The 16481-nt window shown below is 29.8% G+C and overlaps 1 protein-coding gene and 1 long non-coding RNA gene across 4 annotated transcripts; both read left to right on the top strand.

Annotated features, from left to right (window-relative positions):
- The first annotated feature begins 6077 nt into the window (after positions 1 to 6077).
- On the top strand, positions 6078 to 8594 carry LOC107891966 (uncharacterized GPI-anchored protein At3g06035). The gene is made up of 2 exons (XM_016816901.2): positions 6078 to 6415; positions 7815 to 8594. The coding sequence occupies exons 1-2, from the start codon at positions 6331 to 6333 to the stop codon at positions 8318 to 8320; spliced, it is 591 nt and encodes a 196-aa protein (XP_016672390.1). The 5' UTR covers positions 6078 to 6330; the 3' UTR covers positions 8321 to 8594.
- A 4781-nt stretch (positions 8595 to 13375) lies between these two features.
- On the top strand, positions 13376 to 16232 carry LOC107909500 (uncharacterized). Of its 3 annotated transcripts, none has more exons than XR_005918701.1 (6): positions 13376 to 13512; positions 13806 to 13910; positions 14203 to 14291; positions 15285 to 15385; positions 15494 to 15667; positions 15757 to 16232. It is a non-coding gene; the product is annotated as an uncharacterized lncRNA (long non-coding RNA). The 3 variants fall into 3 exon arrangements; XR_005918700.1 differs by having other exon boundaries at positions 13387 to 13577; XR_005918699.1 differs by lacking the exon at positions 13376 to 13512 and having other exon boundaries at positions 13641 to 13910.
- The last annotated feature ends 249 nt before the right edge of the window (positions 16233 to 16481 follow it).

Here is a 16481-nt window from a genome sequence, read left to right as displayed (position 1 = left end):
TGTATTAAAATGTTGTGTATAGGTTGAAATCAAAATGGGTGAGAAAAGTGGCCTTAAAATGGTCTATTTTTGTCCACACGGGTAGAGACACGGGCGTGTGCCTCGGCCTAGCACATGGGCATGTGGTCTGGCCGTGTGTCCCCTACATCTTTAAAATTGAGAAATAGAATGCCCAGGTTTTTGCACACGGCTTAGCACACGGGCGTGTGGCTTGGCCGTGTAACCCAAGTCAGAGAGTTTCACGGGCATGGACAGGGCTGGAACACGGCCGTGTGCCTCACATCGAATGCCCACACGGCTTAAGACACGGACGTGTCACTTGGCCGTGTGAGCCACACGGTCTAGCCACACGGGTATGTGTCCCTTACACTTAAGAGAATTTTTGAAATTTTACGAAAAATTCTTTGAGTTTCTGATTTAGTCCCTATTTATTTCTAATACGTATTTTGGGCCTCAATGGCTCATACAAGGGACAATATGAATGATTTATGAATAGTTTCTGATGTGCATGTTAAATTATGTGAAATGTTTATATTTGATCAGAAAAGTCTGGTAATGCTTCGTAATCCTGTTTCGGCGACGAATAAGGGTTTGAGGTGTTACAGAGATGGGTAGGACCATTTTCTTAAAACCTACATCGTTTTACGAAATGTGCATTGACATGATCATGCATAGTATAAATGTGAAATATTGAGTTATATGAAACTAATATGATTATTATGAATGTATAATGTATATGTTCATATGTATGTGATTGTGTTTATGTTAACCTTACACTGGGTTTAAAAAGCTCACCCCATTAGTGTTATAATCTTTCAGGTAACACTCAGATATAAGACTTGGATTCAGCATTCAGTGGAGTCTCTCGGATGTTTTTATCTTATGAACATTTTTATGAATTTTAAAAATTGTTTAGATTTTGGTTTGTGGACTTTGGACTTTGGACATTACTTTTATTGTGGGTTGTGGTTTGTTTTTTTTTTTACAACTTTAGAACTATCATACATGCATGCAAATTTATGGGATTTCAAGTCTTTTTAAATTATGAAATTCATCTAAAATATTTATAATTTTACTTGATTTTTAAACAAAATAATAACTCGTAAATTTTCTAAATAGTTTTATTGAAATCCGCTGCAAAGTTGTTCCAAAAACCATTTTTATAACTATAATGCAAAATTCTTTATATCTTAAAACAATATTTTTATAAATGTCGCCTTTTTCAAATAAATATATATTATTAAGTATTCTTTTTCTAAGAAATAAAATTATTCGATCTTTAAATTTTTAGTTTTTCTCAAAACAACTCAAACCTAGTGATTTTCAATAAGTAAATAAATTCAAGCGTCGTTAATGTAAATTGTGAGATTCAACCATAACATCTAGGCCGAGTTTGAGGTGTTACAGAATGTCTTAGGAGTAGGACATATAGCTCTCTACGCCATGAGAGTTTGTTATTAATAAATTGTCGTGATATAAGGTTTTAAATCACCTTTAAATGTCTGTGGTACTTTTGGATATTATTATTTATATCTTATGTAATTAAATAAAATAGAAAGCAATATGTTGGAAAAGAATTATTCATAGCTTTGTTAAAGTTTATGTTAAATATTTGTAAATGGTAACATTCGATATCCGGAGCCGGTTATTCGGATCGGGTAAAGGGTGTTACAATTTGACCCCTTCATTTTTCACTTCTTTATAATTTAGTTCATACCTCAACTCAATATCTCACAACATACTACATGTTTCAACATTCTTCAAAATACATCTTCCTTCTCTACTATCACTGATATACTTTATTTTATTTAACCAAGAAATCTACCATGCAGATTCTCAATTTAGTACCACTTATATAGCATGGTGATTTTAGGGGTGTTAAAATCCAAATGTCCAAATAAATTTTATATATCAAAAGTATCATCCAAATAATATTTTCATCATAAAATTCTCGAGAAATAACTAAAATAATCTTATATGATCAAATTACCTTTTTGCCCTTTTATGCCTCTAAATACAGTTTTTTCACAACAAATAGTCATAAATCAACTCAAAATTCCATAATTCTCATTTAATACTTAATAAAAACACTTGGGTAATGAAAATCATATTTTTACCCTTTTCTTGGAAAAAATGAAAATTTTATAACTTAGTCCTCGTTTCTTCAAATCTTATCTAATTTGATTTCAAAAGTGATTTTCACCATACCATTATATATTATAATTTATTCTCATGTCAAATAGTCAATAAAAGTTCTTATTTATTTTTGGTCAAATTGCATTTTAATGCTCTAACTTTTTCGAAATTGCAATCTCCATTTTATTATATTCTCATATCCATGATACTTTTCTTTGGTTTCCATCTCTAACATGAATATTTCCTTTCATAAAATCCTTTATCTAACTCTTATTCCATCTTTCTTGCAAATTCACTGTACCTGATCCTAGAATAGTGCCACGTGGCTTATCGAAAATTTTTTAGGGGTTACATGTTAATTGATTTTAATGTTAAATGTGGTCAAAGTCAAAAATTGTTAACGAAGGGGCTTAATTAATTTTTTTTATTAATGACAAGAGCTCAATTGGACGCATATTAAGTCGAGGGGTTTAACTAGTTTTTTTTATTAACAATAAGTGCTCAATTGGATGCAAATTAAGTTGATGTCTTAATTAATTTATTGATATTTTTCTTAAGGTCTTTTTATGGCTTTAAGCATAAATATTAGGTATAATGACAAATTTAGTCCTTAACATTTATATCTTTTATCAGTTTGACCCTTATTCCTTTTTTAGCTAACTTTGGCCCAAACTTTTTTAAAAGAGTTGAATTTGACTATTAATCTTTCAAAAAGAGTTGAATTGATGTTTTTTAATAGAAATACTAACTTAAATATTTAAAATTTTAAACATGGTAGTCTACATGACAATACATGAGTACTTCATGTTATTTTCTTTTATGAAATATGATTTTTTTTTGAATATTTTTATAATTTTTAAATTATTTGTTGATATGGTATATAAAACAAATATTGTCATATCAACATGAAGTACACGTGAACTATCATACAAATTGTTATGTCAACAACATTAAAATTTTAATGTTTTAATCATCATTTTCATTAAAAATAATTAGATTCTTTTTGAAAGGTTAATAACTAAATTTAGCTAAAGAATAAATAATTATCAAATTATAAAGAAATGCAAACAGTGAAATTTATTATTATACCTAGAATTTTTAATATGAAAGAAAAAAAAACTTAAATACAAACTTTTAAAAGAATAAGTAAAAAAGAAAAAAGAGTTTGTTTTTTTCTTCAAAACGTGGTCGTTAATAATGTTGCGTTGCTATCTGTCTCATTCACTACTTGGTGAAACAATGCTTTCAAACGTCAAAATGATTCATTTACCCTCTACTTTAAAAAAAAATTTATTTTAACTTTTTATTTAATTTTTAAATTTATATTTTTTTTGTTGAATCAATGCCAATATGAGTAGAAAAGTTAATTTTTGTTAACTTTTCTGACATTAGGGGTGAGTATTTGATCGAGTAGAGTTGAATCAAGTTAAAAAATTTCGAGTTAGTCAAGTTGACAAATCATATTTTAGCAATCAAATTCAATTTGAATTTTTTTCAAATCAAATCGAATCGAGTAAAAAAAATTTCAAGTAAAGTCGAGTCGAGTTAACAAATCATATTATTTATACTCAATATTGAGTTTACATGGACCGATTATTTAACTAGTAGATGAATTATAAAATTATTTAACTACATGAACAATATAATAGTTTTGTCTTTTAACTTAATTATTTTGACTTTTAATTTTTAAAAAAGTAAGCATTTATCAAAACGACATAGTTTTACCTTTTCTTATTCGGATTTTCGGATAGCTCGAATTGTGTAATTCATAATCGAGTTAAACCGAAAAACTTAATTTTTTATCCAAGTTGATCCGAATAACTTGATTAACTCAAATAATTTGAACTATTTAATTCAAAATTTAAATTTTTTAACAAGTTTTTCGAACCGAATTGGGTTTTGCTCACTCCTAGCTGACACTGCATACACGTGAATTGCCACGTGAATGATACATTAACATTTAATTAATTTTTTAAAAATTCAAAAAAATTATAAAAAATATTTTTAAAATTAAAATTATTAAAAATTATTAAATATTTATAAAAAATATTTTTAAATATTTTTTAAAATTTAAAAAATTAATTAATTGATGACATGTCATCTAAGTAGCAATCCGTGTGTATGTTACGTCAACAAAGCTAACAAATGTTAACTTTTTCGTTCATTTGGGGTGATTTTGACAAAAAATACAAGTTCAAAAATTAAAAAAGACAAAAAATAATTTATATGGACTAAAATGACTTTTTTTTATAAAGTTGGAAGACAAAAAAATATTATGCATTAAAAATTAAGGTAAATTACACCAACAATCACTTGACTTTGATGTAGCTGACAAAACAGTCACTTTGGTTTCAATTCAGTCACTTAACTTTCGAAAAATAACAAAACAGTCCTTTTAACCATTTTCCGTTATAGACGTAACGAAAAAGTGACATGACATTTAACGGAGGGTTAGCTATCATTTAAACAGCCCCATATCCCTAGCTGGGCAACAGAAAAGAAGGGGAAAAAAAGGATAAGAAGAAGAAGAAGAAGAAGAAATGGACATACCCTAGCTACGACCATTTTGTTCCTCCAAGGTGGAGCCACCACGTAGTTCGCTACTATCTGTTGAATCTCGATCCCTTTTTCTCTTCTCTTCTCTTCTTCTCTTCTTTTTTTTTCTTAACTCTAGTCACCGTCGTTCATGGCCTTCTCTGGCCAATCGTCATCACCAAATGGCTCCTCTTTACCTCTTCTCAAATCTCATTTCAGATTTCCCAATAGGCCTTCAAAATCCCAATATTAAGACCTTAAAGCTTCGAACAAGGCTTCAACAAATCTTCGCTGTCCACCATTTGATCACCACCATATTTCGGCCACAGCTTTTCTTCGACCAACCATGACTCTTGACCACTCAAATCATCGAACTAGTGGCTTTAGTTCTCCAACCCATAAAACCCGAGATGGGTGTGGGTTTCTTCTCTTTTGATTCTCTTTTTTTTTAGTTTTTTTTTACTTCTCTCTTTTGATGCAAGCCAACTTGGGATTCTTGTTCCTTTTTTGCTGGTTTGGTTTTGGATACTTGATATTTGGTATTTTTGTTTTTTGCTGATTTTTGTTGTTTTGTCATTGATTTTGATTTGAAGCTTCATAACATTGCCACAAGCAGGAGCTCCGACCAAACCGGTGTCGATGAACAGGTTGTGATGCCAGCCTCAACATTTTGTTGTCGATTTTCAATTTTCACTACCATGGAAAAAATCAAGCTTCATGGTAGCTAAGAGCTTTTCCAGATTCCGTTTGCCAAAAAACTTTTCCTAATATTTTTTTCCATTCTGGTCCCTAATTTTAAGTAAATTTTGGGTAAATTTCATGTCAATTTGCCACGTCAACTAATTGGATTAATTGGGTTTCCAACGTGGTAAGTTAACTGGCCACATCAACTAGTTAACTTGTCACATCAGCGGTCCCGTTAAAAAGTAACGGAAAATGTTAATAAGTGACTAATTTTTTCACTTTTTGATAACATTAGTGATTGTTTTGTTATTTTTCTAAAGTTGAGTGACTAAAATGAAAACGAAGTGATTATTTTGTAAACTACTCCAAAATTGAGTGGTTATTGGTATAATTTACCCTAAAAATTATTTCTACTAAATATGTCGGTTTAGAATTACACAATATAAAACTTTGTTTTAAGTTTAACAATACAGAAATTTAATTGACTTGGTTTAGTACATCTCGAATTACAATTTTTATAATAAATTAATATTGTATTTAAATTTAACTATAAAAAGTAATATAATTTTTAATGTTTATTTAAGTTTATAATAATAAAATAGGTGTTTTTCCCAACTCCTACGTATTTTCAAAATTACGTTACGGACAATATAGGTATTTATATTCTAATTTAGTTATTTTTAATTTTTTTAAATTTAATAAATATATTATCGTAATGAATAATGTGATGTTATATTTTTATTTTGTAATTACAATTCTTAGAAAAAGTTTATCTCAAGTTTATCTAAATGCCACTTCGATGGAAATAGAATTGGTTCCAAACACCTATAAAAAAAAAATCATGAAACACTCTACTTACCGGTTGTTGAATTGAAGGAGTGGTGCGACAGATACATTCAGTCTTCCAAATTCTTCTTTCTCATCTCCCATTTTTAATTCAAACTCCCATCATTCATCAATCTCACCCTCAACCCAATGGCATTTTCAAAGCTCTCCCTTTTCTTCTCATTGCTCCTCCTTTCCTTTCTCTCCCTCAACTCCCTTGTCTCCTGCGACACTGGTAACCTCCCTTTCCTCTTTTTTAACTCTGGATCTGCCTTTCTTTTTGTTGCTTAAGCAAATTTTGTTTTCAGCTTGCAACTTGTGGGGGGGGGGGTTCTTTTCTGTATGATTTCTTCTTAATTGCTAATTGGGTATTGGAATTGGATATAAATTTATTTTCTTTTGCTTGTTTATATGGTTATTCAATGTAGATATTTTTGTGCTCTTTTGGACTTGATACTTCCATGTACATGAACCCATTTTAGATTTCAATTGGATGCTTGTAGTAGAATTTGCTGTTCTTATTTTGCTAGCAGTTAACTTAATGGAATTGAAGATTCTGTTTGTTTATAGTTTTTTTTTAGAGTCTTTTCAAGTTTCAACTTCACAGATCCTTTTACTTGTGGATAGTTGCTGTTGATCCCACCTTTAGTTCTTGATAAAAATTTTATGGCAGTTTGATCTCCCAATAATAACTTGATCTGCCCATTCTTAAACATTTACATGTATAATGCCTATTTGGTATCTTCGGTTTTTTGTTGAGAAGATCATGCTCTGACTCTTATTTTCTCTTGAAGTATATATATCTAAAGCATTTCCGGACATGGGTACGTATATATGTTCTACCAAAAGCTCTTTAAGTACATGAAAATCTTCGTGAAATACTCACACCCAAATTGGAGTAATATGTCTTGGAATTTTGGATTCGCCTTTCGTTAACCCTAAACCTAAACACTTCCCTAATTTTTCATGTAATATGTCTTAGAATTTTTGGGCTCACTGTTCCAGTAGAATGCAGATTTCAAGTTGTCCTTCCTGTATGAAAAATAGTTCGATCTCATCTTGAGCGAAGCTCAATCTCAAAAAATGGTACTTAACTGAGCTGGATCCGATTTTCGACTCAGCTTCATTACAGTCCTAAACCTAACCATCAGCTCTGACCATCATAACTATGGCTAATATGAGCCAACAAATTGGAATTAGGTGCGGGTTCAGATTGATTTTGTTTGGAGGGTCTAGAATGCAGTCATATAGCTAGAAATCTGGGTTTTTTAGCTTGTATGGTTTCCTCTTTGAATAATTTTTTTTTTCTGATATCCTAAGCTGACTGATGAGATTTGGCTTTTGTATGGATTACTTGGTTCGAATTTTGAGTAACTTCATGAGTTGCAGTACTGGATCTTTCTGATGTTTAGCTGTTCAGTAATTTAGCTACATGGGAGGATATAAACTTATTTTGCTGGAAATTTTCTGCCATGTAACTATGATTTTCTTTTTGTTTCAAGAGGCGAAGAAAATTGATCTTCTTTGCATTTTGGTTCACACCCAAAATAGAACTTTTTTGTTTATTCTTTCTAATACGAAATGGCAGTCAAATATTATATGTAATCACCGACTTTATTCTTGACCATTTACAGATGAGGAGGATAATCTTCTTAAAGGCATAAACAATTACCGGGCTTCATTGAACTTGACAATTCTGAAGAAAAATGACAATGCCGAGTGCCTAGCTGATGAACTAGCGGATCAATTTAAGAACCAACCTTGCACAAACTCCACCGGTGCCAACACCGTTCCGGGCACTGAACCGCAGTTTGCCAACTACCCAAACCTTCTGGCCAAATGCCATTTGAATGTCTCCAACACAAGGGATGGAGCAGTAATGCCTGCTTGTGTTCCTAACCTAGTTCCAAATCTTGTACTCACTAACTTTACACAGTCTCAGTATAATGATAACCTCAATGATACCAAGTATACAGGAGTTGGGATCGGTTCCGATGGAGACTGGATAGTAGTTGTTCTCACTACAGGCACACCTGAAGGAAGCTATTCGCCAGCTACTGGTGCAGCTAGTGTGGCTTCCAAGATTGGTATAATTTATCACGTTTTATTCCTCGTGATGGCGGCTTTTTACTTGTTATAAGCACCAAGCTTCTGGTTACAGCATTGTTATTCATTTGCAGAGGATAAGAAATTGACCATACTCTATTACTTGATCATATAGAGAAACTATATATATCACCACAATATACGCACTTTCATTAGATAAAGGCAGTCCTTTGTAGTTTGAATGGTTGGATTGGATTGGATTACACACCATCATATTATATTCTTGTACTCAGTTTTTCCTTTGCATCATGTTGTTGTTGTATGTTGTCTTGTTACTCAAGTTCTGGGAATACTTTTTCCCTTTTCCATCTCCATATTAGCAGCCAAAGATATGGCTAAGTTCGGTTTGGTTAGTTAAGTCGTGTTTTTTAGAGTTCTCGAATCATCTACAATAATTAAGTTTGATTCTCAATTATTCATATTAATTTTGGGTTTTTATTTTATTTTATTTTAACAAAAATAAGCTGAATTTTGGATATTCTTAGATTAAGTTTTCAAGTTTTTTTTATCAACATTTTTAAAATATTAATTTTTCAAATAAATAGAAAATAATTAATATCTTTTAGGGTAAATTACCCCATTAATCACTAAACTATAGGTAAGTTTTTGTTTTGGTCACTTTAACTAAAACAAACTACAATTTGATTATTAAACTATTTAAAAGTTTTCATTTCAAATCATTGGGTTGTTAAATTGATGCTTGTTCAGTCTTTTAGAGTGTAATGGGTTAAACTGTGTATTTATATGATATGTTTATTGTTCATGGATGTGGTATCGTAGGTAGGTTCCCATGCATGTCGGCATGTACCCTACTCTAGGGTTAACATGTGTTTTCTAGATGTGGGTTTGCCTATATGATGGTGCGAACCCACATCGTGCGGTTTCATAGAAGGATGCGAGCACCTTACATGCAAACCCAAAGTGGAAACCGTGTAGAGAACGAGTTAGAATCCAATCAGGTAATCAGGCAGCGGGTCGGTAATAGTGAGTATCATAACAATGTTATATGGCTTTCTTTGGTCGCATTGCCTGCGCCAATCGAAAGCTCTCTTTCCTATTCTCTTCTACAGCTCATTTGATTTTGAATGTCACGAATCTGCAAATCAAAATTCAACAAATTTTTTTCAATATCTGACATTGATTGTCAAGTCGACTTGGATTTAAGGTATGTTTTTTTACTCGTCGATACCAGTCATCGAATTATTGCTTGGAGCTAGCTGATAGAACCTTTAAAAGAAAACTTAAAAACCCAATGATTTAAATAAAATTTTTTGAATAGTTCAACGACTTAAATGAAAAACATTCAAATAATTTAATGACCAAATTGTAATTATTTTAGTTAAGTGACCAAAATAAAAACTTACATATAGTTTAGTAACTAATGGTGTAATTTATCTTATCTTTTATAAAATATTTTTGAACAATAAATTTTATATAGTATTTTAAATATAAAATATTTATTTTTACCTTATAAAAATTAATTATAAATTAAATAAAAATAAAAATCAGTTTAATTCGAGTAATTTCAATATTTTAATTTGTAAAATAAAAATTGTTTAAACATCCGCTTTACTAAAAATCGTTCAAGCATGAATCAATTTTCTGTTCAGTCTTTTTTTTCTCACTCCGAACCAAAGAGATGCCTTTTACTTTATTTTATTTTATTTTATTTTATCCCTTTGAGTTAATTGATTAGGAAATCTAGCAACTATAGATTTCGTCGATCAAATCTTGTGGGTTTTTTTCTTCTTCTTTTTCAAATCACTTAGGGAATTTAAGTTGAAATATCAAGAAATTTTCTTGAATGTTAGGAATTTGAAATTAAAAGAAAAAAAAAGTTTATTTATATGGATGTAAAAATATTTTTTTTGTTAATATTTTAATAATTTAATACTTAAAATATATGTTTTATTCATGTAGCATAAATTAAAATTTTTCAACCATTCATTTTTTTTTTTGTAAGAAAAAGTTTCGATTGTCAAATACGGTGACAATTATATTGATAACTTTTTAAATGTGAATTATGATAACTAAAATAATCTTAGCCATTAAATCAAAATAAACTATGCTTAGATTTTTTTATTTATTTTACTTTATTTAAATAAAATCAACAACACTCAAATTTTCACTCTCTCTTTTTTTTTTCTTTTTACTATGTAATTAAATTATCAAGGTAAAAAAATTGATAATCTTTGCTTTCAGATTTAATTTTTTTAAAAATAAAATAAAATGAAAAGTAAGAGGTTAGGGTTATTGAGATTAATTAATTTGTGTATTAAATATCTATTTTTTATTGAAATTTTGGTTGCCCATTTCATTCTAAAAAGGTTTGGGATTTTTTTGGTTGAGTAAAAATTGAGTACTTAAAATCAGTCAAGAAAAAAATATCATTTTTAAGAATAAAATGGTTGACAAATTGTTTCAATCAAGAAAAACAAATACCTAATATCTAAATCGATTAATCGTAATAACTCTAATCTCTTACTTTCCATTTCAATTCTTTGTCAAAAAAATATTCTAAACAAAGACTGGGTGTTGCTGGTTCTATTTTAATAAGGTAATATAAATACAAAATTTAAGGCTTAGAATAATTTATTTTGATCTAATGGCTAAGATCATTTTGGTTCGGATGGTTCTCATTTTAAAAGTTTTCATTATAGTTCCCACTCGTTAGATCAATAAGGTAGAGATATAGGATTTATTCAAAAATTAACATACATAATACTTACAAATATCTTGATAGTTCAACGGTTGAGTCATTAAAATATTAATAGTATAAAAATCATAAAAAAATATAAAATCACTTCAATTTTATAGAAATGTAAGTAAATTCCTCCCAATTGAAAAATATAATATAAGAAAATAGAAAATAAATAGAACTAGGGGTGAGCATTCAATCGAGTTGAGTTAAAAAATTTCGAGTTAGTCGAGTTGACGAATTTTATTTTAGTAACCGAACTCAATTTGAAATTTTTTCGAATCGAATCGAGTAAAAAAATTTCGAGTCGAGTTAACGAATCCTATTATTTATACTTAATGTTGTGTTTACATTGACCGATTATTTAACTAGTAGACGAAGTACAAAATTATTTAACTACATAAATAATATAATGGTTTTGTTTTTAATTTAATGGGTAAATATTTATCAAAACGACGTAGTTTTGTATTTAACATAATGTTTTTGACTTTTAAGTTTAGAAAAGGTAAATATTTATCAAAATGACGTAGTTTTACCTTTTCTTATTCAGATTTTCGGATAACTCGAATTGTTCATATTTGAGTTAAACCGGAAAAATTAATTTTTTATTCGAGTTAATCCAATTAACTTGAATAATTCGAACTATTTAATTCAAAATTTAAAATTTTTTTTATGAAATTTTATGAATCAAATCGAATTTTGATTACTCCTAAATATAACCTACAATGCATAACTTATGAAACGTATAGACTATTAGGAACTTATCAACTAATATAGGAGATCTTAGCTAATATAATTCCCCTTCAATTTTGTTGTATCGAAGAAACTAATAGAATTTTGGTTTTCTTTATCAGAAAATTTAGTTTTAAGTTAAAGATTAGATCATTGTGGCAAATAATTGAGTAATAGGTAATTCGTGACATTTCTTCTTTTTTTTCGCTCTTAAATTTTAGTTTTATTTAAAATTTTAACAATTTTAATTTCTTTTAGATACAATATTAAAGATAAAAATGGGGTAATACAGTTTAAATTCGTACTAAACAGGTGTATGATAAAAGTTTTAACCATCAATTCATTTAAATCAAAATTTGACTATTTTGATTCTATATATATAGCAAAGTGTACTATTAGTAACACTTACAAAGGTTACCTAAAAGAACATTCCTGATCTCTTCTACTGGTGAAGAGTTTCAATTTCGTCTTTGAGTTGATTGCACAATTCGCTTCTTGAATGATCTCTACTAAGTAAATCGAAAATTAAGTAGTATACGGGTTCAAAGTATTAGTGCAAATCAATTGAATTATGATATAAAATTAGTTGAATGAATTTTTATAATTTTTTACTGATTGAGTCTTGATTTAGTTGGCATCAATATTATTACCGATATAAAAAGATGTAGGTTGGAATACGTTGAAATGCATCATCCTCTTATTTTTATAATTATTTGTGCACTGTGAAGAAAGTATCACCATAAGAATTGAGTTTCACCCACACCACCCTACTTATTTCAGCTCTCTGGTTTTACTAGTTTTCCTGCACAATTTTAAAATTTACTTTTAAATAAAAACCCTATAATCTAAATATTTAAATATTAGTATTCAATTTTAAGACAATATTAACAAATTGTGCAATTTTTCTGCCACCTCACATTCTCCCACTTAACTAAAATTGTTATTTTAAAGTTACCGAACCAGTCCTCACTACATCAACTAAATTTAGAAAAAGGATATCTATAATTCACATTTCTTAAAATATAAATATACAATTTTTTTAATTATTAATTTTGACTTTAATATCAAGGTATGCATAATTATGGTATTAGTGTTTTCATTAATTTTTAAAAAAAACAATAGATTAATATCCACATTTTCATAAATTTAAAAATATTTAACATTTTGGTAAATTAATTTCCATTTCCACTTTAATCTAATTTTTACTGTAGAATACAGATGTAAGTTGATTTAAACGAATTTCAACATGTAAGTACGCAATTCAATAATCCCAAATTATTAAAATTTTGATCTTTCTATTAATTGATTTAAAATTTCTATATAAATATTTTTGTAAAAGAATTTGATTTAAAAATCAATTGCTATGTTATTATATATTAATTTCATACTTAAATTATTAGTGAAATTCTAAATTAATTAAAAATCTTGAATAAATCACATGATTAACACATATATTCAAACTCATACATAAGGAAGAAAACTAAGGGTTTGTTTGGTTGGGTGTAATGGCTAATCCATTACACCCCGAATCGGTGGCCCCACTGAATACAGCGTTTGGTTCGCTGTATTGCCGTAATACAGGCTTATTACGTTGCGGACGGATTCGGCATTTTCTCTGCTTCAGCGCCGATTTCTAATCCCTTCCAAAAACAAAGATTAGCTATTACGTTTCTGTTTTGATTTTCTTTTTCAATTTTTGCCCTCAGCTTCATCTTCTGCTTCTGTAACTTTCTTTCCAACCATCTCTACGTTTCCCTTTTTTTCCATTGATTGCAGAGGAGACCTAGATATTTAAGGTAATTTTTATTTTTTCCTCATTCTCCTTATTGCGTTCTTCATCTTCTTCTCCTTCTTCATCCAGGTAACTTTCCTCCTTCTACTTCTTCCGTTCTTCATCTTTTATTTCTAATTTTCCTTAGCTTTGTCCGTCGCATATCTTCTCTTCTCAAGGCTGCTGTTTTGTTTCGCTCAAATCTATGGCTACTTTCACCTCTTTCTCTCTTTTTCAGTACTCTTTTATCTGTTTATATTTTGTTAATGTTAAGGATAGAGTGATAAAGTATTGATTCTGGGTATTTGATTTGGACAGTAATTATGCAACGACTGGAAGGATTGTTGCAATTGTGAGAGCCTCACCACGACTCTCTTCTTCTCTCACCTCCATCAATTTTCTAACACCAAATCACTCACGCAGGTATTTTTCTTTTCTTTTTATTTGGTTGGGAAGTTCTCTTATTTCGGCATTCAATTGATGAATCTTCTTTTTCCTTTTTCATGTCGGTTTCCTTTGTTGATAGATAGTTCGAAACCATCTGTTAATGCTAATTATGGTGTTGTTATCTAGAATTTATTAGAGAAATAAGAAAATTTAAGTGAAAGAAAAATTAAACATGGGGTGGTCAGTAATATTCCTTGTGTTTCGATATGTAAATAAGTTGAATCAAATTATTATGGCTTGATCACCAAGTTTGTAAATAAGCATGCAGGGATGGAAATGGCTCAACTCATATGTGGAGGTTGTCGAACATTTCTAATGTATACATGTGGAGCAGCAAGTATAAAAATGTTGCACCAGGTACAATTTAATGATTTTGTGCATGTGATATAAATTTGTGGTTGTAATGTTTGGAATTGCAGAAATGATTCTGTTAAAGAAGAATGGAAAATTATTTTTGTGCTTTTAAGAAAATATAATGCTTGTGGGTTGAAGATCTGTTTCTTCAATTTGTTTCTGTACTGTAAACGAGTTTAAGGAATCTTATTCATTTTTCTTTTCTAAAAAAGGGGGAATGCGATTCCATTTCCTAATTAGTGCTTCTTTGTGCTGTATTTGGTTTTCCAGCGTTACAATGTGTCGAGCATGAATGTCTTTTATTACCTTTATATTCTTTGTTTCTATTGTCATTGTCATCTTCGTTTGGTAGTCTTCTGAGCTACTTTAGTTCAAGATATCACTGGTGGATAATGGCTGTTCTAATCAAATTTGAGAGTGAGTACAAACCATATAGTATTTTCTGTTTTGTTTCTTCATTCATCTCATACCATTGGTTTTCCAGGTTGCCTTGCAATACGATTAATAGGTTACCTTATGTTTTGTCAGTTTTTTCTCTCTTTTTTCACCTTCTGTTCTGGGACATACCTCTCAAATTTGGTCTTACTGGCCATTCACTTATCAAATATTTAAATTTAATGCAGCTTTTCATGCTGGGGTATAGATTTTCTTACATTGCAATATATTAGACATAAATGGTTTAATGGTATTGATTGCCCTTGGTCAAATAAATATCAGTCAAAAGGCTTTTTCTTTGCTAAGTTTTCTAAATTTAATCGGAAGGATTAGAACTTATTATCCGCTTTTGCCCATCCAATAAATATTTTTTAGAGAACCTTTGTGAGATACTGTATATGCATGAGTATGTTTATAGGGAAAAAGTTAGAACTGTCATTGGCATAATTTATGTTCTTAATGGTAGTGTATGTGATGCGGAATCATGCAATTAGTTTTGAATTTGCTCAACTGTTTAGTTTTTATGTTTGAGCTGCTTCTTACTTCAGCTTTGTTAAGCAGTGTTTCTTGCTGCAACTTATAAGTTCAGGACAAGCTGAAAAATCAACGAGCTTCAGCTCTTCCATGATGAGAATTTTTCAGCGTGGTCTTTTGCGTCAGAGGTGTTATATCATGCCATGAACTTTAGCTTCATTTCTTTTATGCAATAGATATTGAGGGTTCTATATCTCACGATTGGTGTCATGATGTATTTATGTCTATTTCTACAGAGATAAAGAAGCTCCAAGATTAACTGAGAGTGGTTTCCAATTCTTGGTCATAAGAGTAATACTTGTTGTAAATCTGTTCATAAGGAACTCATAAATGCTATGGCATTTACAACAATTTTCATAAGTTGTTCATAAGGATGAGGATGCCAAGGTTCGAAGCTATGGAGAAGGCTGGTAAGGACGACGACAGCTTTCACCAGCATTTGTAATGTTGTTTCTTGAAGATATGTTTTCTTTCTTATCACTCTTATGTTAACTTACAGATGTTAAGAACAAATGGGAAAGTAGCTCGTGGGGTAGAAAGTTGATTGTCCAGAAGAGAAGAGCATCTCTCAACGACTTTGATAGGTTCAAGCTTATGTTGGCTAAGATCAAGGTCAGTTTCCGATACACCCCCTATTGTGTCTACCCGTTTTATACCAGAGTTCTTTTCTTGAAAGCACTTCCTCAAAACTTCAATCGAAGCTTGACGAGCTGTAATACGGTTTTGCAGAGGCCTGGAGTCATCAAGCAAGAACTTGCTAAGCTGAAAAAGGAGAATGCATCTTGAATTTGATATTGAATCATGGATTTTTGTTAGTTTTTGTCATCAAACATTCTGCAGGTTGTTCTTTTTTGTAATTTTTTCTTTTATTTACAAATGATTAAAAAGATTAAAGATCAGTTGAGAGATCTTTGTTTGCTATATTACATATTTTATAGTGAGTTTAATAGCAGGATATTGCTTTGCTTGCTGCAATTTTTCGTATCAAAATTCTGGTATTTATTTATATTCCCTTTATAGCATAATGAAAAATAAGACACTTAAGCTGTTTAAGTTTATAAGCTTCAAAATAAAAAGTTTTGATGTATTTTTTAGACAAACTCGAGCTGCTCAAGCTAGATATCGAGTTAATTATCTTACCTTAATTTATGTGTGTATATACTAAGTTTTGCTGATAATAAATATTAAACATTCATTCAGATAATTTTCCTATACATATGTATT

This window comes from Gossypium hirsutum, chromosome D09 (genome assembly GCF_007990345.1).
Source record: "Gossypium hirsutum isolate 1008001.06 chromosome D09, Gossypium_hirsutum_v2.1, whole genome shotgun sequence".
Lineage (NCBI taxonomy): Eukaryota > Viridiplantae > Streptophyta > Magnoliopsida > Malvales > Malvaceae > Gossypium > Gossypium hirsutum.
This window is presented reverse-complemented; position numbering and strand designations above follow the sequence as displayed.